This window comes from Rutidosis leptorrhynchoides, chromosome 7 (assembly GCF_046630445.1).
Source record: "Rutidosis leptorrhynchoides isolate AG116_Rl617_1_P2 chromosome 7, CSIRO_AGI_Rlap_v1, whole genome shotgun sequence".
Lineage (NCBI taxonomy): Eukaryota > Viridiplantae > Streptophyta > Magnoliopsida > Asterales > Asteraceae > Rutidosis > Rutidosis leptorrhynchoides.
In genome coordinates this window covers 27,590,447-27,615,738 of record NC_092339.1, presented here as the reverse complement: position 1 = coordinate 27,615,738, position 25,292 = coordinate 27,590,447, and the positions used below count along the sequence as shown (strand labels likewise).

General features: G+C 32.0%; 1 protein-coding gene across 1 annotated transcript; it reads left to right on the top strand.

The window, feature by feature from the left end:
• Positions 1 to 6,580: 6,580 nt before the first annotated feature.
• LOC139857995 (transcription factor bHLH79-like) lies at positions 6,581 to 9,057 on the top strand. Its single transcript, XM_071846846.1, has 6 exons — positions 6,581 to 6,949; positions 7,304 to 7,519; positions 7,604 to 7,669; positions 7,742 to 7,810; positions 7,994 to 8,065; positions 8,705 to 9,057. Exons 1-6 carry the CDS (start codon positions 6,680 to 6,682, stop codon positions 8,831 to 8,833), a joined length of 822 nt encoding a protein of 273 aa, XP_071702947.1. The 5' UTR covers positions 6,581 to 6,679; the 3' UTR covers positions 8,834 to 9,057.
• Positions 9,058 to 25,292: the final 16,235 nt, after the last annotated feature.

Here is a 25,292-nt window from a genome sequence, read left to right as displayed (position 1 = left end):
TTCTTGATTTTATGAAACTAGAACTTTTGGAATTTATGAAGAACACTTAGAACTTGAAGATAGAACTTGAGAGAGTTCAATTAGATGAAGAAAATTGAAGAATGAAAGTGTTTGTAGGTGTTTTTGGTCGTTGGTGTATGGATTAGATATAAAGGATATGTAATTTTGTTTTCATGTAAATAAGTCATGAATGATTACTCATATTTTTGTAATCTTATGAGATATTTCATGCTAGTTGCCAAATGATGGTTCCCACATGTGTTAGGTGACTCACATGGGCTGCTAAGAGCTGATCATTGGAGTGTATATACCAATAGTACATACATCTAAAAGCTGTGTATTGTACAAGTACGAATACGGGTGCATACGAGTAGAATTGTTGATGAAACTGAACGAGAATGTAATTGTAAGCATTTTTGTTAAGTAGAAGTATTTTGATAAGTGTATTGAAGTCTTTCAAAAGTGTATAAATACATATTAGAACACTACATGTATATACATTTTAACTGAGTCGTTAAGTCATCGTTAGTCGTTACATGTAAGTGTTGTTTTGAAACCTTTAGGTTAACGATCTTGTTAAATGTTGTTAACCCAATGTTTATAATATCAAAAGAGATTTTAAATTATTATATTATCATGATATTATGATGTACGAATATCTCTTAATATGATATATATACATTAAATGTCGTTACAACGATAAACGTTACATATATGTCTCGTTTCAAAATCATTAAGTTAGTAGTCTTGTTTTTACATATGTAGTTCATTGTTAATATAATTAATGATATGTTTACTTATCATAATATCATGTTAACTATATATATAACCATGTATATGTCATCATATAGTTTTTTTACAAGTTTTAACGTTCGTGAATCACCGGTCAACTTGGGTGGTCAATTGTCTATATGAAACCTATTTCAATTAATCAAGTCTTAACAAGTTTGATTACTTAACATGTTGGAAACATTTAATCATGTAAACATCAATCTCAATTAATATATATAAACATGGAAAAGTTCGGGTCACTACAAATTGACCCTTAAATCCCCTCTTAATGATGTCAAGCATGGACCGAACCCGACCCAATCATTCTATGATTTATCATATATGTATAGATGGAACGTAGAAAATGGATGTACGAGATACCACTTCATAGTCATAAGTATCTTTTAAAGTTGTCCGAATTTATAAAACTTGTCGACGCGGATCGAGTGAAAAACCAAAAAGAGAAAGCCCCATGTCCGTGTAAAAAATGTCAAAATTTCAATATCTACGCGGACCTTAGTTTAATTAGCCAACATTTAATAATAAACGGCTTTTTGGATGAGTAAGAATGTTGGTCATGACATGGAGAAACATTAGTAAATAACAACAATAATGTTACTTATGAAAGTAGTGATGATGTTAATGATGAAAATATTGATTCGTGCAAGGAAGAAAATATTGATTCAGACAATGATAGTTATAAAACGGGTTTCGAATCTAAGCTTTCGGGAGCGATTTTAAAACCGGTCTGAGGTTTCTAAACCCCTTACTATGCAAACCGGTTTTACCACCGGTTTCGAAACTCCTAAAAACCGGTTTTGAATTCCCGTTTCTGCAGTAGTGGATGGATATTAGGAGTGTGTCAATGTTGTAATTGTTCTTCATTTCATTAAAGCACACATTAAGGCATAAGATAGGCCCTGAGAGAGACTAAAACGGGAAATTAACATTTTGGGCATTGTTGAATTTGAGCTTTATAATGACCTCGTTTGTTTAACTTGAAGTAATAAGGGTGAGAGTGGAAAGTTAGGCAAAGAATGGTCCATATCTTATCATCTTTTGTTTGGAAGCTTAGGTTTGTTATAACTTCTCTAATTTACAAACCAATTTGGCATTTTAGGGCCCTTTTTCATTACTTGTACCAAATTTTGTACTTTTTTGTGTCCCTTTTTTCCTTTTTTCTATTGTAATATACACTGTACATCGTACTTTGAAATGATCCAAGTGTTGTATCTCTTACTATAGCTTGAAAGTTTGAATATGAATAACATAATATATAATGCACCAGAAAGGTATACTCGATCCATAAATGTTTTGACCATACGACTATATCACTTTGGAGTTACTATGTATATATTCGTGTAAACATTCTGATACGGTCTCTTCGAGTTGACCGTGAACTCCTAGGATAAAGCCGATTCGAGATGGCTAATCTCCAAAGAAAATAGAATAAGAAGAGAGACTTTGACTATAAACCAATACTTTTCATTCCTCCTTCATTAAATAAACAAGATACATATTTATACTACTTAACCCGTAACTACTCTTAGAAATTGAAACTGCAACTAAACCCACTATCCTATAATTAAGCAAACTAATTACATGAAATAAACTACTAAGTAGATAAGGAAGCCATGTGAACATATCCATGTCATACATGCAACGTGGAGCATGTAATATGCACGTTTAATTCACAATATTTCTACTAACAATTACTTTTGGTCAACTACAATACACCAACTTGGTTCCATCTTTAACTGTCCATTTTGCTTGTGTGTATTCAGTGGCCTCACCCGTGCACGTATCAATACCCTCGGGTTCAAAAACAACCTTGTCCTCAAGGTTGGAGAGATCTTCCACGGTGGTTTTCGGGGTGGTCGTATAAACAAGCACCCCTTCTCAACCAACGGCCATTGCTTTTCGTCAAACCACTGCTTTCCGTCGAACCATAAAATCATCGGAATCTTCCACGATGGTTCATTTGTAGTTTGAAGAACCACAAATTTTGGCGGTTGTAAATGGGATCGATCAGGATCAAATAATTTCGGGCAACTCATAAAAGGGTCTGTAACGGTTAAATTATCATTAGTGGGTGCAATTTTGGCAGGTGAAATGGTAGACACAATTTCAGGAGGTTCGGGTGTATCAATCTTTGTCAATGGTTTGGTTTGTGTTGGCTGCGAGAGGGCTGTGGGAGGGTTGTGATGAGGGCTAGGATGGTTTATATCAACAGAAAGGGTAGTTTCGTTGGTGGTGGGAATGGTTTTAGTGGTCTTTAATAATACCAAGTTTGGTGGGTTAAACGATGGAGTTGATGTTAAGGGTGCGGGTGTGGGATCACCGACCGTGGTTAGCGTAGCTAACTTGTTAATAGCTTCAAGCTTTTGGTTCGTGGATTCGAGGATAGTGTTCCTTGTTTCATACACAATGACCAACTTGTCGATAAGAATACTCATTTTTTCAACGAAAGTCGCAAAGGACTCACGTTGACTCAATGAAAGCACCATTGATACGGTCTCTTCGAGTTGACCGTGAACTCCTAGGATAAAGCCGATTCGAGATGGCTAATCTCCAAAGAAAATAGAATAAGAAGAGAGACTTTGACTATAAACCAATACTTTTCATTCCTCCTTCATTAAATAAACAAGATACATATTTATACTACTTAACCCGTAACTACTCTTAGAAATTGAAACTGCAACTAAACCCACTATCCTATAATTAAGCAAACTAATTACATGAAATAAACTACTAAGTAGATAAGGAAGCCATGTGAACATATCCATGTCATACATGCAACGTGGAGCATGTAATATGCACGTTTAATTCACAATATTTCTACTAACAATTACTTTTGGTCAACTACAATACACCAACTTGGTTCCATCTTTAACTGTCCATTTTGCTTGTGTGTATTCAGTGGCCTCACCCGTGCACGTATCACATTCTTGTATGAGACGTGTGAGTTGCATAGTTGAAAAAAATGTTAGTGGTAGAATGACTCACTTACAATTTCATTGGTCCAAAATTGAATAGTGGTCCAGTTTCACATTGTTTTGATATTGATACCATTCACTTTCACATTGTTTTGATATATAATGTTAGTCAAAATGTTAAATATGACATGTGGTTCATATCAATATTATCCTTCGTGCTCTAATAGGAGAATGGGTGGTCTAATGCAAAATTCAGTGTGTATTTCAACTTCAAGTTTAACATTGTAAGCTATTTTAAAAAAGTTATTTATTTATATTTACTGTTTGATATTCGATAAAGAGCTTCCACCCCAGAAATCAAAGACTCACTTATATTGCAATGAGCTTTAGTAATGGTGTGAATTAATAATTGTACTAACCATAGTAGTTTTTTTGTGACAATTATTTAACTCTGATAAAAGATACAGTATATATCAAGTTAAAATGACAACAGTTGTTAAATAAGTTAGTAAATGACAAGGGCATCATAAAAACGTACTATAATTCTTCACCAAACAAATAATTTATCACCTTATCTGAACATTTGACATAATATTACTAGTTTCCTTATGTATAGAATTCTATAATTCTTCACTAATTTTGGTTTTACTGATAGAATCTTTTCAATACCTATTAAAATCTATTTTGATCGGTTAAAAACTTAAAAGAATTTAACATATATAATGAGACATATAGTATAAAGTATAATGGTAGAAGATAATATGAAAGTTATGTTTATTATATGGTTTGACTATCCGGATAATAAACCTTCGAAATTTCAAATTATGTAATCACTTTCGTGATAACGTATTTTGATCATATACATTGACTTAGGGTTACACGAAATTTTTATTCGGTATAATACAAAGGGACAACTTTAATATAGACAATTACAATTGGAAGTCAAGAACAAAAAGTTTTATGTATATTGTGATTGTTAGCTGGTACTTGTACATGGTAGCTGTTAGTCTTTTGATATGTATTTAGGTGTTTGATAGAGTATCTGAAACTCTCTCTAAAAAAAAAAAAGTTAAATGACAAAAGGTTGATTTTTTTTTTTTTTTTTCAAATGCTACTTCAATTAATTTATTCTATCCGTCGAAAAATTTTAAACTATATTAACCAAGCGAAACTTTTTACTTGCTATTTATTAAATAGTAGTTTTTCATAAAAGAAAAAACTCTTCAAAAACTATAAAAAGCTACTTGTACTTCGTAGTATAAGAGCGCTCCCAATAGTGAGTTCCTCTCCTTCGCCCATAGCTCCGCCTACCTAGATGTCGATGGCAGCAAGGCGTCCATGCATCCGCCCACAGCACCGCCCTCCTTTCCGTCCAATGTCATGTCTTGTTGTGAAATGTTGCTGGACGGGTACATAGGGAAGAAAGGGTTTAGTGACATGTACACTTGTTTTTAATATTTGTACCACACAATATTTAATTAATATAGTGGTTCCTAATTTATTTTAGGAAGTATGTCATTGTTGATTGTTTTTAGTCTTGAGTTAGTCCTAAGTAGGGATGAGATCGGTTCCAGAACCATACCGAACCGTACCGAAACTGGTTAGTACCTGTACCAAAATTTGGTAAAATGGAGAACCGAAACCGTACCGAAATTTTAATACGGTACCGGTTTCGGTACTGCTACGAGACCGGTATTTTTCGGTATTTTACCCACTTGGTACCGTAATTTTTTGACAATGGTGTAGATAACACAAGTGACGTGGTATGATGTATGTACACATACGTTATCCTTTTCGTTTTATATAGTGTAGATAATTCATTAAAGAACAATGATATATAAATAAGATGAAGATGAACATGCGATAAACAAATATAAGATAAACGAAAAAAAAATTGCTGAAACAAAAATTGCATACATGTAGCGTCTATAAAAAAATTGAAAAAATTCATGTAAACTTCGTCTAAATAAAGTTTAACAAAAAAAAATTAACTAAGCTTCGGAGGTTGTCTTCTCTTTTCCCTTTTTGTTTTGATTAATCATGCACGTAAAGTAACTGTTATATGATTCTAAATTAAATAACATGAATAGTTTAACGTTACAGAGATTAACAAGCAAATATTCTTTAACAACAACAAATTGTTAACTGTTTCTTGAACTCAAACTTACTTGAGTTCATAAAAAAAAGGTATGTTGCCATTGAACATGATCAAACTCACTTGAGTTGTGTTACGACATTGACTAGGGTTTGCTGATGAAGGTGGTGGAGAAACCATGACGATGAATAAATCTTGAAGGAAGAAAAAGTTTCGTAGGCTTGTTTCGTAGGTTTGTTAGGTGATGAATAGGGTTTTCTGTAGGTTTTTGTTTTTTATTAGAAAAAGTCGACACCGTACTAGGATTTTATTGATTGCTGATTACGATTTATCTTATTCTAATATTCTAATTTACAGTATGTGTATAAGTTCGGTATCTAGTACCGAAATACCGTGTAAATATCGAAACCGGAACCGTAAAATCCTGGAACCAAAATCGATACCGATTACTGTTTGGTACGGTTTTCAGTACCGGTACCGGTTCGGTATGAGATCGGTTTCGGGTTTTCAGTCCCATTTGCTCATGCCTAGTCTTAAGAAGAAAGTGTTGATGTGACGCTAATATACTTGAATGAAGTATGTACTCGGGAAGTATGTACTCAATGTTAGACACTACATAGAAACCCTAGAAATCTAATGGACCCAAACCGTGACTAACTTATTATCCAACACTCAATTGATCACTCTAATAATGTCTTTTTACCGTTATTAACTATCAACTCTACAAAGAAACAAGAATTTCAGGAATCAACCCAGATCAACTTATTCAAAATCCAAATCAAAGTATCCATCTTTAGCCTTAAACCTAACACCCCATTAATTCCCTCACTACACTTTTATATACACACCCACCCACATACATTGTTCTTTAATCTTTATGGATCCACCCATTATCAATGAAACTTCTTTCTTAGCAGCCAATCCTTCTTCTTACACTTTAACTGGGATTTGGCCCTTTTCTTCCGTTAATGGAGGCAAAATTGAAAATTTAGGGCTCAAAATGGGAACTCAAATTGGAGAACCCAATAATTACCAAGATGATGAATCGTCGGTAACGGAGCATAGCGGCGGTGACCGGAAAAGGAAGGATGCTAAATTTGAAAGTGAATGTTCAAAGATTGTGTCTACTAGTTGTTGCAATGATTTGGTAATTTTTTATATCTGTGTTAAATTATTCTTGTAAATATATAAAAATTATGTTCTGAATTTGAATTTGGAGCCGTTTTGATTGAAAAGTTTTAATCTTTTTTGCTCAATTTTGATTTCTGAGCCATGGAATTGGAGGACTGTTGAGCTTTGTGGTGTTCTTTTTTTGCTTTTGATGTGTATTAAAGTGTAATGAATTGCTATTTGATCTTAAGAGTGATTTGTTTAAATTAGGTATTTTCATGATGATTGAATTATCAAAACTTAGGTGAATAATAACGAATTTTAATTTAAGCATTCATGGGAGATATAAATCTTTTTGTATTGAAATGAGAAGCATGAATCAAATTGGCAGACCAAGGTGAATGGTAAAAGAGTGAAGATATTGGGTACCAAAGACGAATTGGGTGGTTCAAAAATAGATCGAGACGGGAGGTCAGGGTTGGCTAGCATTAGCAAGCCTGCTGTTGGTCAAAGTCAAGCCCCTAAACAATCCGAACCACTTAAAGACTACATTCATGTTAGAGCAAGAAGAGGTCAAGCCACTGATAGCCATAGTCTAGCCGAGAGAGTAATTCTCATCACTTATCAAAATTCTAAATTTTTTAGCCCCTTTTTCTATAGTTCTTTGATAACTTGTAACCGTTGTTTACAGGCTAGGAGAGAAAAGATCAGCGAAAGAATGAGAATTTTGCAAGATTTGGTGCCGGGATGCAACAAGGTACGCGTAATAGTGTTATTGTGTGGTATACTGTTTTGCAATGAAGGTTATTGATTCGGTACTGTTTATCAGGTTATAGGAAAAGCACTTGTTCTTGATGAAATTATTAATTACATCCAGTCATTGCAACATCAAGTTGAGGTAATTCTTTTTAGAGTTTTTCTAACTATGGCTCTCGTTAAGGTCAATCAAATCAATAATAACCGTCATGTACTATCCATTTATGCACGTTAACAACAGCCCTTAAGGCGTTAGTAAATCCTTCTTTTTATTCTATTCTATGCAAATCTATGATGCATTTGACACATCACCCTTTTTTTGCAGTTCTTGTCTATGAAGCTTGAAGCTGTAAATACAAGAATGAACTCGCCTGTAGACGGGTTTCCTACCAAAGATGTAAGTTTTGATGCATATTTTTTCACATACAATTCCTTAAAACTTTTTGAAGTCTGAATTTTTAATTAAGTTGAAAATCTCCTAAAAGAAAATGTTATTTTTTAGTCTTTTGACACTACTTGAAATCCAAACTGTGGTACCCTGAAATATAACTAATGTGAATAGATATTGGTCCGTTGATCTCAATCATGATTACATGTAGCCCACCGACCTAGTACCCGAGTGGCAAAAAGCCTCATGTTGTTTGCGGGCCCGTATCCGTGAAAAAACCGGTGCAGGTTCGAATCCTTAGGGGGAGGTTTTCTCCAGGGTTCTGTTGTGGTGACAAGGTGCATGCCGTAAGTCACTCGGTTTAACCCAAAGCACACCGGGTACGCATTGCGCAATGGTGTGTGAGGAGTTTCATTCTAACGTGTGAGTGGGTGGCATATGATCGCGAAGGTGGTTAAGTCCCCTCTGGATGATGCAAATACAGCCGTTCTAAAAAAAATCATGACTACAGGTTCCCCTAATATTTAAAACTTCATTCCTTGTTCTTCTTTCAACTTTTTATACAAATGCACTTTCTTTCTGAACTATATATGAAATGAAATTGGGGTCCCTATACATGCCATTCAACTGATACAACCTATGTTGCAGCTTGGGCCACCACCACTCGATGCAGCCGCACTCTTATTTGGCCCACAAGCAACAAGACATTATGGACATGGGTCCCAACCCGAATGGCTTCATATGCAGTTAGGCAATAGCTTTGGTCGAACGACATGAAAGCCCAACACCGTACACGTTATTTGCGAATCAGGGAACCACAGCATTTGTATTAATGAACATGTGTGATTGCTTGAGGTACTTCCTTTATATATATATATTATATATATATATATATATAGAAAAGTTATATCAGAATCAGAATACTATTGATATACATAAGGGCTTTGTACTATACCACCTGTATAAATATGCATTTCAGAGTTATATCTATCTTATTAGCAGATCAAGTGTACTTGGACTTTCTAAAATTAATCTCATAATTGAATTGAATATTATGGTACTTAAAACGAGTTCATATATTTTTCACATGGCTTACTATTGATTTGGATCAATGGATGCTACTTCGCGATCTTGGTCGTTCAACATTAATGGATACAAATGTACTATATTTGACCATATATCATGTTGGTTCTACATTTAGTTAAATAGCATACAATTAAAGCATTTTGAAGAGTACTATATCGTCACTTATATTAATGACTACAAATTGTTTACTAGGTACAAGATATTATAATGCGCATGTGCTAGAATTCTTAAAGTATCATGTGTTAAAAACTTAAAATTGACCTTATATATAGAAAACATTGTTGTGCAGTTAATAAATTAAGTTTTTCTAATCATAGCTCTTAGACTATTTCTAACCGTGAATGTGACGTCACGAGCAGTTTATTCACTTTTTGGCCAAAAAGTGCATGTTACATGACAATGTCAATTTCTGACATTTTTAACCGTTGTGTCATTATATGTGTCAAATATTGGGTAGAGTGATGTAGTAAAATCTGATTAGAAATTGAGTGGGAAAATAAATTAATAATTAAAAATATATATTTAATAAGTAAAAAAATCAATGATTAGTTGCTGAAGGAAGTCATGAACGGTTTCAAATCGTCACATACATAACTGCCGGTACCCAAATTGACTAACTGACGCCATGTTATATTCCGTCAACTTTCGGTAATTTTGCCACATCAACTGACAGAAGGTAAGTGACGGAAGATGGTTATTGAAAAAGTTAATTGGGTAGTTACTAGTAAGTTACGTGCCATTTAAGCATGTTATAAAGTCTTAAAGATAGCCTTAGGGGGCTATCTTTAGAAAAACTCAATAAATTATTAGCAAAATGTGTTTGTTGAACTGTTAATAGGTAATACATATGGCCTTGCTCAAGTGCTATGCTGTTAGTAAATTATGTAGCAGCAGAGGGCCAGTTTTTTTAGTGTCAATTAAAATCTATGTTTATTCGCAAAAAATAAAATAAATAAAATAAAATAGGCACAAGGCCAGTTTAATGACACTTTATAAATTATCTAACTCGTTAACACGAATAAAAAATTGTACATTCAGATAACTACCACCACCACCATAATATTACGGAGTAATAACCAACTGCTATATAGAATTCAAACGTGTTAATGACCGTCTTTAGGACTGTTATTAGAAAAATCATAATTACTTAACTAATATAAATAGTATTGGTAGGTTTATTTGAGTTTTGACCATAACCAAGTTACAAAAATAATCAGGAAAATGATTTTTTTCCCATTCTTAAGAGCAATAGGAGTGGAGCTCGTCACTTGCTCCGTCCCCCACCTAGTCACCAGTCACCCCACTCCCCACTCCATGTTACCCCATGTCAGTCTCCCAAATATACCCCATGTCAGTCACAGGGGCGACGCAAGTTTATCCCATTTTTTTTCTTTTTGCTTTTTTTTTCAAAGGAATAAATTATTAAATACAATAAAATATTATTTTAACACACTAACTAACACACTAACTGACATAGGTCACCACTCCCCACTTTTCCTGACTCAACAAGTCACGCCTGACATGTCAAGTGACCTCAGTCACCACTTCCAGTACTCTAATGATACATGTTACTTTTCAGGCTTTGCTATTGATCTACTGATTATAAATAAAGTTTATATTAAGTCGACTCTTTTTTATTTTCAGGCAGACTTTAATACCTATGAAAATTTGATTTCTACCATTCTCATGGCGACTTTTTTTATATCTTTTATATTTTTATTTATTTTTATTTTTATTAACCTTTTTTTTTTACTATCCTTCTTTTTTGTCTATTTATATATTTATTTTATTAATATTTTTTATGCTCTATTCTCGTCGTTTTTAGTGCTATGTATTTATTTTATTCTATTATATATTTATCTATTTTTTTAGGCCGGGGGTCCTTACAGAAGCAATCTATCTACTCTAGAGTAAAGAGCGGGATGACTTTCTCTTCCTGCGGGTGGAGAATTTTTTCTCGACTCGTGGCTAGAGAAACGATTTCTCTTCTATTTTAGGGTACAGGAAATGATTGTCTACATCTCACCTCCCCATACCCTCGCATATGCGGGATTGGGTATTGTTGTTGTTGTATTAAGTAGACTGTAATTACTTTACTCTCTTTATGTTTCATCATACATTAGCAATATTTTTATTATTATTATTATTATTTATTTATTTTTTTGAGAAGCAAGTCAATTGATTGATATATACATAAGCCGATATAATATATGTACAGGCATGAAATACAACATACAAGTAGGAATGACAATGGATCTAAAAAGATCCGAGATTCGCGGGTACCCGCACCCGTGATGGGCGGATAAAATCAAAAAAATTTACCCGCGGGTGGGCGATGGATGTAATCTTGTACCCGCTGACGGGTCGCGGGTGGGTGATGGATGTAATATATCCGTTGCGGGTAAAATCCGATCCGAAAATCCGTAATACCCGTTTGAATAATCCGCGGATATACCTGTTCTAAATGTGAAAAACGCCACCTTGAATAAATGGATAATAGGTAATAATTTACTCCGTATAAGTTTTTACATTCCTTATATGATTGTGATATCGAACTTTTTAGTAACTATAGCATCCCACAACTGCACATCACATGTATTATATAATCAAAGCATGTTGTTGATTGTTTCATTTATTAGACTATCTTAATAAATATAATTTTTACCTATCACTTTAGTAATTCGTCCAACCTACTGTATGATTAGTTTTAGCAACTAAATTTTGATTGCTACTATTAAATACGGAGTATTGTTACTTCACATATATTACCAAAAAAAAAGCGTAATTAATATACGTTTTCTCATTGTATTAAATCATAAACATGGGCATATGATTGGATGATATTTTTCATGTCACTTTGAATTGCATAACGATATTTATTTTTGTTTTTTTGAATACTTTAATTTACATATATACTTCATGAATAAGATCCGCGGGTAAACCCGCGACCCGCGAATATTCGTGGGTACGGGCATGGATCTAAAAAAAATCCGTTAACCAAGATCCAGGGGCTAATGGATCCTCAAAAAAATTCGCGGGTGCGGGTGATGGATGTAGTGGATCCGCACTCACGACCCGCGGGTGCCATCCCTACATACAAGAAGGGCAGCTGCATCTTAGTTGCACGAAATTAAAACACAGAACTAAATAGTTGACACAAATGAAACAACGGAATGACAAAATAAGCTCAAAAGGAACATGAATATGGACGTAACAACCAGTAGGATAGCGAGATGCAGATATAGCAGCTCAAAACCAACAACTGGAATTACAAAACATTTACTACAATCTAAATTATATAACTCCAAGAGTTTTTGTCTTTCCTGTACGTTTTCTGTATTATCCAATATGTTTTTTTTTTTCTATTTTTTATTTGAATCTAACCATATAGTATACGTAGTATATGTTAACAGTCTCGAATGGAATGGTGTACGTTTGCTGATTGATATTCGATTGAGTGTTTGGTTTGGCGTTTTGGTGTTAGCGTATCATGAAAGATGAGACAGCTTGATTCAAAACGTGTTTTGATTTTTGTGGTTTGATATTTTTGTCGAGTTGTATTGTTGTGTTTCTATTTCTCCATGCTCCGCAATCTTTGGTGATTTTTATTATATTTTTACACCCAAAAAAAAAAAAAAAAAAAAAAAAAAAACTTATAAGAGTTGGTATCTTATTACTCCGTATTTTCTTAACATAATGTTGGAATCATGGTTAAACGTCTCACATGAAAAATGCGGCTTCTATTGAAAATGATTAATCATTATTAAAATACCAATTGCTTATTGGTTAATAATGAAAATTAGCAAACTGTGTTATTCTTAACTCTTGTTTATCTTTCTTTAAAGGCTAATAGTCTAATACCAATCAAGCCTTCTTGAACTGAGTTAAACCCGTCATAACCCAAAGCAAGCCTTCTAAATCCAATGATGAACTTTCTTCGGCATCCTCAACGTTTTCATCCGTGTCCTCCATCCGAGTTCTCCATCCGATCACCAAGCATTGCCCCACAATACCAATCAATAATTGAAATCATATCCGATGAGTTAATTAAAGATCACAACAATAAACTGATCGACACACCCACTCGAAAATCGAATCAAGGTAATGGCGAGTCGTCATCGCCGGAATCGGAGCAATTCATACCGGAATCTCCACCTGAAGAGTTTGAGCAAAATCAAACCGTTGCTAGAGAGAAAAATCAAACCGTTGGGTTGCAGGGTACACTTTTCGAAACCCCCAAAAAGTCAACCAGAATAGTTACAGATGAAACTAAAGAGTTACATCTATCAATTGAAAAGGTAACTAGTGCTCTGAGCAAAGAGAAAAGCAAAGCGGCAAATGAATTAAAAATGACCCTTTTGTATCCAAAAAAAAGCAAAGTACAAACAAACACCCTTTTCCAACAAAAAGTCAGATGCCAATTTCCTTCCACCCAATAAGAGTAAGACACCTTTTAATTACAATTTAAAAGACTATCATACCCTCTCAAATACTTCACCAAAAAACAAATCCAAACCTTCAACTTCCAATGTTTCTCCCTCTGTCAAAATCCCTACATTCCTAAACAAAAACGTCTCTTTTGCAAAAAACGTTTCTGTTTATGATAATCAGGGCACACATGACCTGTGTATCAATGATGAGTGCAATGATGAGTGTCAAAGTTCATGTGAAAAAGTTAAGAAAAGATGCCTACTCAATAACAAAATCGATGAACCTTTCATAGAGCAAAAGAAAGCAAGCAATAAAACATCTAATCTTAATTGGATTCAAGAATCACCCGATTTATCTCAAGCCTTTGATACTTCTAGCGAGATCAACCACGTAGTCGGACATGAAACTTCACTCAAAAAAAGCAAGATTAATGGCAAACAATTTGGGGCTAAATGTAGTGACCCGAACTTTTCCATGTTTATATATATATTAAATGAAATTGATATTTACATGATTAAATATTTCCAACATGTTAAGCAATCAAACTTGTTAAGACTTGATTATTTGAAATGAGTGTCATGTAGACAATTGATCACCCAAGTTGACCGGCGATTCACGAACGTTAAAACTTGTAAAAACTATATGATGATATATATATATATATATATATAGTTAACATTATATTATGATAAGTAAGTATATCACTAGGTATATTAACAATGAGTTATATACATAAAAATGAGACTACTAAGTTAAGAAACTCGAAACGATATATATAACGATTATCGTTATAACAACGTCTTACTAAATACATATGTATCATATTAAGATATTGTTACACTATATTTAACATGATAAAATGATAATTATATATATCATTAAGTATATTAACAATGAACTACATATGTAAAACAATACTACTAACTTAAGAATTTCGAAACGAGACATATATGTAACGATTATCGTTGTAACGACATTTTAATGTATATATATCATATTAAGATATATTCATACATCATAATATCATTATAATGTAATAATTTAACATCTCATTTAAGTATAATAACAATGAATTAATTACATTTAACAAGATCGTTAACTTAAAGGTTTCAAAACAACACTTACATGTAACGACTAACGATGACTTAACGACTCAGTTAAAATGTATATACATGTAGTGTATTTAGATGTATTAGTACACTTTTGAAAGACTTCAAGACATATATCAAAGTACTTCTACTTAACAAAAATGCTTACAATTACATCCTCATCCATTTTCATCAACAATTCTACTCGTATGCACCCGTATTCGTACTCGTACAATACACAGCTTCTAGATGTATATACTATTGGTATATACACTTCAATGATCAGCCCCTTAGCAGCCCATGTGAGTCATTAAACATGAGAGAACCATCATTTGGCAACTAGCATGAAATATCTCACAAAATTACAAAAAATATTATAAATCATTCATGAATTATTTACATGAAAACAAACTTACACATCCTTTATATCTAATCCATATACCAACGACCAAAAACACCTACAAACACTTTCATTCTTCAATTTTCTTCAACTAATTAATCTCTCTCAAGTTCTATCTTCAAGTTCTATCTTCAAGTTCTAAGTGTTCTTCATATATTCTATAAGTTCTAGTTTCATAAAATCAAGAACACTTTCAAGTTTGCAAGATTACTTCCAAGCTTTCTTATCCATTCCAAGGAATCATCCAAGATCAAGAAACCTTTGTTACTTACAGTAGGTTATCTCTCTAATTCAAGGTAATACTTATATTCAAACTTTGATTCAATTTCTATAACTATAACAATCTTAATTCGAGCAGAAATCTTACTTGAACTTGTTTTCGTGTCATGATTCTACTTCAAGAACTTTCAAGCCATCCAAGAATCTTTTGAAGCTAGATCATTTCTTGTCACTTCCAGTAGGTTTAACTACTAAACTTAAGGTAGTAATGATGTTCATAACATCATTCGATTCTTACATATAAAGCTATCTTATTCGAAGATTTAAACTTGTAATCACTAGAACATAGTTTAGTTAATTCTAAACTTGTCCGCAAATAAAGTTAATCCTTCTAACTTGACTTTTAAAATCAACTAAACATATGTTCTATATCTATATGATATTCTAACTTAATGATTTAAAACCTGGAAACACGTAAAACACCGTAAAACCGGACATACGCCGTTGTAGTAACAACGCGGGCTGTTTTGGGTTTGATAATTAAAGACTATGATAAACTTTGATTTAAAAGTTGTTCTTCTGGGAAAAATGATTTTTCTTATGAACATGAAACTATATCCAAAAATCATGGTTAAACTCAAAGTGGAAGTATGTTTTTCAAAATGGTCATCAAGATGTCGTTCTTTCAACGGAAATGACTACCTCTTTAAAAAATGACTTGTAACCTGTATTTCAGACTATAAACTTATACTTTTTCTGTTTAGTTTCATAAATTTCAGTTCATTATGAAACCATAGCAACTTGAATCACTCAAAACGGATTTGAAACGAAGAAATGACGGGTAAAACAAAATTTGATAAATTTGCTAGTTTTAGCTACGAAAATTTTGTAACAAATCTAGACTAAACATATCCTAACTAATTTATATTTTATTATACATATTATGTAATCTTAGGATACCATAGACACGTATACAATGTTTTGACATATCATATCGACCCATCTATATATATATTTCGGAACAACCATAGACACTCTATATGCAGTAATGTTTGAGTTAGCTATACAGGGTTGAGGTTGATTCCAAAATAATATATATACTTTAAGTTGTGATCTAGCCTGAGACTTGTATACACTGGGTCGTGGATTGATTCGAGATAATATATATATTGATTTATTTCAGTACATCTAACTGGGACAACTAGTTGTAGGTTACTAACGAGGACTGCTAACTTAACAAACTTAAATCATAAAAACGTAATAAAAAATGTTGTGAATATATTTAAATCATACTTTGATATATATGTACATATTTGTTATAGGTTCGTAAATCTACTAGTGGCCAAGTCTTATTTCCAACGAAGGAAAAATCTGTGAAAGTGAGTTATAGTCCCATTTTTAAAATCTAATATTTTTGAGATGAGAATACATGCAGTTTTATAAATGTTTTACAAAATAGACACAAGTATGCGAAACTACATTTTATGGTTGGATTATTAAACCAAATATCTCCCTTCAAGTCTGGTAACCTAAGAATTAGGGAAATGGCCCCTAATTGACGCGAATCCTAAAGATAGATCTATTGAGCTTAACAACCCCCATTCAGGTTATGGATGGTTTAGTATTTCGAGATTATTATACAGACGAGAGGTTCTGTTTTGGGGATATTCTATGCATTAAGTTAACGTCGGTTACCAGGTGTTCAACATATGAATGATTTTTATCTCTATGCAGTTTGCGAAATGCCTGATATGAGATGTGTTATAAAAATAAAATCTTGTGGTCTATTATTATGATTTGATAATATATAGGTTAAACCTATAACTCACCAACATTTTTGTTGACGTTTTAAGCATGTTTATTCTCAGGTGATTATTAAGAGCTTCCGCTGTTGCATACTAAAATAAGGACAAGATTTAGAGTCCATGCTTGTATGATATTGTGTAAAAACTGCATTCAATAAACTTATTTTTGATGTAATATATTCTTATTGTAAACCATTATGTAGTGGTCGTGTGTAAACGGTATATTTTAGATTATCATTATTTGATAATCTACGTAATGCTTTTTAAACCTTTATCGATAAAATAAAGGTTATGGTTGTTTTAAAAATGAATGCAGTCTTTGAAAAACATCTCATATAGAGGTCAAAACCTCGCGACGAAATCAATTAATATGGAACGTTTATAATCAATATGAACGGGACATTTCAGTTGGTATCCGATCGTTGGTCTTAGAGAACCAGAAAATTTGCATTAGTGTGTCTTATCGAGTTTGTTAGGATGCATTAGTGAATCTGGACTTCGACCGTGTTTTCTTTAAAAATGATTGCTTAATATTTTTTTGTTAAAAACTACAAATTGTAACATGTAAATATTATGTGATATATTAATCTCTTAACATGTTTGATATTGTGTGATAGATGTCTACCTCTAGTACAAATCTCATCGACTCACCTAATAATAATGAAGAGTCGAATATATATTGGAAAGATTCACAAATTCTCGAAGAGGAACCGGAAGAAGAGGAACCGGAAGAAGAAGAGGTTCCGGAGGAGGAAATATTAGGAACCACAGAAAAACATATAAGTAAAAGAAACCCGTTAACGAATGGACCAAAATTAATAATGGTCAATGGTGTTTCCACCGAGGAAGCAAAATATTGGGAAGATTACCAATTTTCCGATGAATCGGATCCCGATGAGGATTCCGATGATGTTATAGAAATTACTTCGACCCAATTTGAAAAAGCAAAAGAAAATAATAAGGGAAAGGGCATCAAAATAGAGAAACCTGATTCCAACCCCGATGAACTTTATATGTATCGTCAACACCCGTATTTTTTAAGTTGTAACAATAACCCGGGAACCTCTAAGCCACCAGGTTTTTCTAAACCATTTGTGAAAACAACGGCTCGTATTAGAGGAACATCATATATCCCTAGAAAATTAGCAAAACGAAACAGGTCCGAAGAGGAAGAAACTAGTAAGTCGGAATAAAGAGTTGTAATCATGAGGTGTAAAATATGTAAAATAAGTGTGCTTGTACTTTTCTTGTTGTATGTGAAAATTGCTTGTATTATTTGATAATTATCTTTTACGAATCTAATTCTCGTCTGTTTTACAGTATAAAAACACAATGGACGTTAAGGATAGACAACCAAAAATTTTAGAAGACCTACCCGGAGACATGATTGATGAAATCTTGTCTAAAGTCGGTCAGAATTCGTCGGCACAATTATTTATGGTAAAATTAGTTTGTAGAACATTTGAATAACGTTCCAGGCATGCCTTTGTTTATAAAAGGATTTCATTTGAAAGATGGGATATATCACATTGGGGACACCGTAAGTTACGCCGTGTTTTCTTTAAAGCGTTAAATACGGGGAACTCAAATGCAATTTTACGCTACGGGTTAAAAACCTATTTTGACTCAACATATCTGTGACGACCCGGAAATTTCTGACCAAATTTAAACTTAATCTTTATATTTTTCTGGCACGATAAGCAAACTCTGTTATGTTGAACCTGTTGAACCTCAAATTTTTTGAACTGTTTGTATATTCAATTGACCTTTGACTATGCCCGACGATTCACGAACCATTGTTGTAAATAAATATATATATATATATACATATATATGTATATATATTAATAAATATTACCTAGTTAATAAATTATAATAGTAACATATTTAATCTTAAATTACAATATAGTCGTTATGTTCATGTTGATATATATCTAATAATTATTATTAAACTTATTATTTTGTTCTTACTATAATATTATTATCAGTAATATTATTGACATTGATATTATTCTTATCATTTATATTATTGATAATATTAATAATATTATTTTTAAATCTATTACTATTATTATTATTAGTACTTGATTGATATTAATATATTTATAATTATATTTATTAATAAATACATAAAAATTGATACAGAATCGGTAAAGAATTTCAAAATTTATTAAATGTAATTTTTATACTTACTCTGATTATATCTCTATCACCAAACCTTGTACGAACCATGACTTAATTCACAATAAACATCCAAATTCTGTTTAAAATCCCTATCACTCTATCTATTCTTTCCACTGAATTATTTATGTTGTTGATGGGATTCAATTATGTATATATATATATATAATCGAGTAATTCCTAGTGTTGACAAAAACCATTCGAAAGCAAATTCAATAAAGCGTACCTAACACCACTGTAATTGATTTGTTTATTGTCCCTGAATTGTGATACAGAATCAAATTCAACCACAGCAAAAATTGAATTATGTTATCTATTAAGATCTACTTTTATTTTATTTATGTTTTTTTTCTTGTCCTTACTTCTTGTCTGTGTTGAACACTCGATACCCACACACTTTCATTATATAAAAATCGATCAATCCAAATTAGTAAAAAAATCATTTGATCTTCTACTATCTTTACCAATTACACACATGCTATAAACTACCATTATTTGAGAAAATGAAACAGAAATATCCATTAAACAAACTCGACATCTCTGTTTCTTTTTAATTTTCGAAAATTTCAAATTAGAGTTTTATTTCAAAAACTGAAAATGCAATTTTGTTAGGAATGTTTTAGTGAATCTTTCTGCAAAATATAAGTTCCAATTCGTTTTAACAAATTTAAATTTTACGAGTCAAACTTTTATTTTCAAAAAGTCAACATTTGTTCATCGATAAAATTCGAAATTCCTGTTTTGTTTTCAGATAAATTAATGGTTTGTAAAGCTTCTAGTAATAGTTTTAAACATATTTCGTGTTCAAACATTTATCTAAAAAGAGCTCGAATTCAAAAAGTATATATTTTTTTTTAAAAAAAATACCGACAGCAGCATAACTGCATAATTTTTTTTTTCGTTTTATATATTTTTTTTGAGAGCACCTTGATAAGTTTATGGTCGTTTACAAGTTGCAATTAAAATCATAATTTCGTTATTAAAAGTTATTGATGATGGTTGGAGTAATATAAAACATGAAGAAGATGAAGATAATTGGAAACATATAAGAATGGGTTAAAATTAAATGCAATCCGGAAATATTAGAAAATGGGCAGTAGCCCAGCTGGTTTGACATGTGTGTGGGGGTTCAGGAGGTCTTGGGTTCGATTCCTGCGGGTGGCAACTATTTTTTTTAAAGCTCTTTGGAGGTAGTTTTCAAAACCAAAAATCTTTATTATTATTATTGTTATTTTTACTTGCAAATAAATTTTATTCATTCATATTATCATGATATTAATTATTATTATTATTATTAGTATTATTATTGTTACTAATATTGAATTTATGATTAATATTATCATTATCATTATTATTATTATTATTATTATTATTATTATTATTATTATTATTATTATTATTATTATTATTATTATTATTATGGTTATGATTGTTAATATATTTACTAATATCATGAAAATAATACAAGTTATTACTATTTTCATAAATATTATTATTAGTATCATTAAAAATTTTCATTTTCATTTTCACTATTAGTATTATCATTATTAATAAAGTTATTATTATTAGTAGTAGTAAATCATTATCATCTAAATTATCATTTTAACAAATAACTCTTTTGTACACTATATATATTTATAACATAAACTTGGATTTTATTAATAACAAACTAATGATATTTCATAAATACGATACTAATCACATATATAGGTACATAGATATATTAATATCACTAGTTATATAAATATTAATCGTCATAAATATATATACACAAAATCAATATATATATATATATATATATATATATATATATATATATATATATATATATATATATATATAATATAACTTCAGATATAATATAAGTATACGTTTTAAAATGGAATTTAGTATAAATTCTATATAACTATAAACATATAAATAATACATATTAATAAATGAAATTTCATGATTTACATTATACGTATTAATAGATATACAATTGTTATAGTTTCGTGAATTCGAGGCCAACCCTACACTTGTTAAATGTCGTCATATGTATTTTTACTACAAAATACAGTATGGTGAGTTTCATTTGCTCTCTTTTTAATTGCTTTTGCAAAATATAATTTTGGGCTGAGAATACATGCGATGTTTTATAAATGTTTTACGAAATAGGCACAAGTACTAAAACTAATTCTATGTGAGTTTAAACCAGAAATATACCCTTAGCTTGGTAACATTAAACTACTTGTCTAAGTACGGTAGGCGCGAATCCTAAAGATAGATCTATTGGGCATGACAAACCCCATCCTGACTATGGGATGCTTTAGTACTTCGAAGTTATATTAAACACACCTGATCTGGTGTACTTTAGAGGGTAAAACATGAACGTTAAGGCTTGTTAGCGGGTGCCTACAACTTATAGAATACTTTTATACACTTGCGAGTGTACATATATTTATAACTATGAAATCTTGTGGTCTATTAATATATTGAAATGATTGTTATGATAAACCTATGAACTCACCAACCTTTTGGTTGACACTTTTAAGCATGTTTATTCTCAAGTATGAAAGAAATCTTCCGCTGTGCATTTGCTCATTTTAGAGATATTACTTGGAGTCATTCATTACATATTTCAAAAGACGTTGCATTCGAGTCATTGAGTTCATCAAGATTATTATCAAGTCATTTATAGTTTGATATATTAGGAAATGGTATGCATGCCGTCAACTTTTGATGTAATGAAAGTTTGTCTTTTAAAAACGAATTCAATGTTTGTAAAATGTATCATATAGAGGTCAAGTACCTCGTGATGTAACCAAATGTAATGTATTCGTCCGAATGGATTAGGACGGGTTATCACAGTTGGTATCAGAGCGGTGGTCTTAGCAAACCAGGTCTGCATTAGTGTGTATAACTGATAAGTTGTTAGGATGCATTAGTGAGTCTGGACTTCGACCGTGTCTGCATGTCAAAAGTTTTGCTTATCATTAGTGTCGAAAATTATTTGCTTATCATCCTTAAAGTCTAGACACGTCTTAGTGCCTCTATTGCATAGACAGTGTATAGATAAATTCATATCTTAGCGTATCTGTTATTGTTACCTTTGCCTGACAGTTTCCGTAGATTCCTCCGTAACTTATGGGATTTTAGTATTATATATGCATATATAAATTATCTATTGCAGGGTACTAATCTATATCCTATAATCTATTTCTTATCGAAAATCCTTCATCTGATCGTACGATATGAATCCCTCAACCAGTTCGAGTCCCTCAGATTTCGATAGCTATTCCGATAGTTATTCCGACAGCTATTCCGACATGGATATTCACCTAAGCTCCGAAAGCAGTGTCACCAGAATGAATCAACCAATCATCCATCCCCAATTCATCTGATGAGTTCGTAGTCGACTTAATTAATGGAGACGCGAAGAAGGCGATCCTTTTCACCAACCGAATTTACCTCTTGGCGATGAACCTGAAGCACTTATCAGTGAACCAGTCCGAATCATTATTTTCACCCTCATTTCCCGAATATCTCACCATGATTATATTCTATCCACAATTCTAAACCTTATTCATCCGCTAGTTCCGGCTGACAATCATCCCGAAATAATGGAAGAAGTCAACGAGCTTCGCACCCGAGTTGTAGCCTTGGAAAAATATGCTGCAAAAACGTACCAGTTTCAGCAACATCACCGACACCAACAGTACCATCAGTAACAGCACCAGTACCATCAACAATCCATGCCTCAACATCTCATTCTGTACCTCGAGCATAATCTTTGTTTTACACCTTGTTCTATATCGATTAATTTTCGTTCTACGAATCATTCTACATCAATTATCTTCATTCTACGTGACGATTATATAATTTCTAATGTTTTAGAGATTATGTGTTCTAGTTCTAACGATAAATCAAATGAGATTAATATCATATTAACTCATTAAATCCACGATTATATCTGAAGAAAATATATATGTACATATATTTTCATAAAGATTGTAATCAAAAATACTTTTGTACAAACTGTTAATGGTAAGAATATTTTAACGGGTAGGTAATACCCTAGAAATATTTAGATTTCACATTAATAAGTTACACTGTACATTCTTCCAATCTGATTCAACAGTCGTTTACTATCCTACTTACATCCACAGATATACGAATCCGTTCACCGCAGAATAACCATTTTCATTTAATTTCATATTTGGATTTTGACCTATCAGAATCCAACAAGTGGCATAATGAAGAAATAATGGACACAATAAAAATTGATTAGAAACAGACTAATTAACAATATGAAATTTTGTTAAGAAACCACGCTAATAAGATCCTAGCTAACTGTTCCTAGCTAACTGTTAATTCTGTATTACATTTTATTTTATCGCAATTTAGTTATCATAATTTAGTTATCGCAATTTAATTATCGCAATTTATTTATCGCAATTTATTTTATCGCAATTTAATTCTCGCAACTTTATTTATCGTTATTTAATTTCTGTTATTTATTTTACGCACTTTAAATATCGGGACACGTATACAAGGTTTTGACATATCATATCGACGCATTTATATATATTATTTGGAATAACCATAGACACTCTATATGCAGTAATGATCGAGTTCTCTATACAGGGTTGAGGTTGATTCTACAATAATATATATAATTTGAGTTGTGATCGAGTCTGAGACATGTACACGGGTCACGATACGTATTAATTAATTCGAATATTATAAATTAAACTATATATGAATTATTGGACTGTTAACTGTGGACTATCGACTGTGGACTACAAACATTGGACAATTAAAATGAATTAAAATATTGATTATAATATATGAAACTAAACTATTCTTCAAGTTTGCCACTTGATTTCATCTTAAACCTCGTTTGTATCTTGACAATTACAATCTGTGTGCAATCCTTCCATGATTCTTAAAAACACCTCAATAGAGAGGATGAATCAACCGCACTTCATTTAAGGAAGAAAAGATCGATGCATATAGTGTTGCACCTAAAAAAAACACTCGGAACCTGAGTAAACGTTTAACACATAGCTTTGCTAATTCCTTTAGTGTTATTATTACCGAAAATAACTTTGCAACTCCTGATCGAGATAGCCAGTTTTGTCACAGCTCCAGCAAGTCAACTTCGACTTTTCGTTCGAAACAACCTTATTATAACCTTGATATATATGCGTGCTCTTTTATTGTTACTGGGAAACCTTTTATATTCCACCATATTACCATCAGCGTTTAATCATCTAAAAACACAATTCTCCTGAAACCTCCTCGGATTGATAACCGATGATTCAGATATCGTAGCATTAAATGCAGAGGAAACAGAAAAATTGTAGATGGTCTAAACGGCCAAAAGTTTGATGATAAAGAAGGGAGTGTTAGGAACGCTCGATAGAAAATTTGGTACTGAAAAAAACAGATTGAGCAAACTGAAATGTCCCGTTCTTATTGATTAAAAACGTTCCATATTAATTGATTTCGTTGCGAGGTTTTGACCTCTATATGAGACGTTTTTCAAAGACTGCATTCATTTTTAAAACAAACCATAACCTTTATTTCATAAATAAAGGTTTAAAAAGCTTCACGTAGATTATCAAATAATGATAATCTAAAATATCCTGTTTACACATGACCATTACATAATGGTTTACCATACAAATATGTTACATCGAAATCAGTTTCTTGAATGCAGTTTTTACACAATATCATACAAACATGGACTCCAAATCTTGTCCTTATTTTAGTATGCAACAGCGGAAGCTCTTAGTATTTACCTGAGAATAAACATGCTTTAAACGTCAACAAAAATGTTGGTGAGTTATAGGTTTAACCTATATATATCAAATCGTAACAATAGACCACAAGATTTCATATTGCAATACACATCCCATACATAGAGATAAAAATCATTCATATGGTGAACACCTGGTAACCGACATTAACAAGATGCATATATAAGAATATCCCCATCATTCCGGGATACCCTTCGGATATGATATAAATTTTGAAGTACT

Bases quoted from the DNA above. Each gene is read 5' to 3' on its own strand.
- LOC139857995 (XM_071846846.1), top strand. From the start codon at position 6,680: ATGGATCCACCCATTATCAATGAAACTTCTTTCTTAGCAGCCAATCCT. The intron at 7,670-7,741 runs GTACGCGTAATA...ACTGTTTATCAG, and splicing joins TGGTGCCGGGATGCAACAAG to GTTATAGGAAAAGCACTTGT. The intron at 8,066-8,704 runs GTAAGTTTTGAT...CCTATGTTGCAG, and splicing joins ACGGGTTTCCTACCAAAGAT to CTTGGGCCACCACCACTCGA.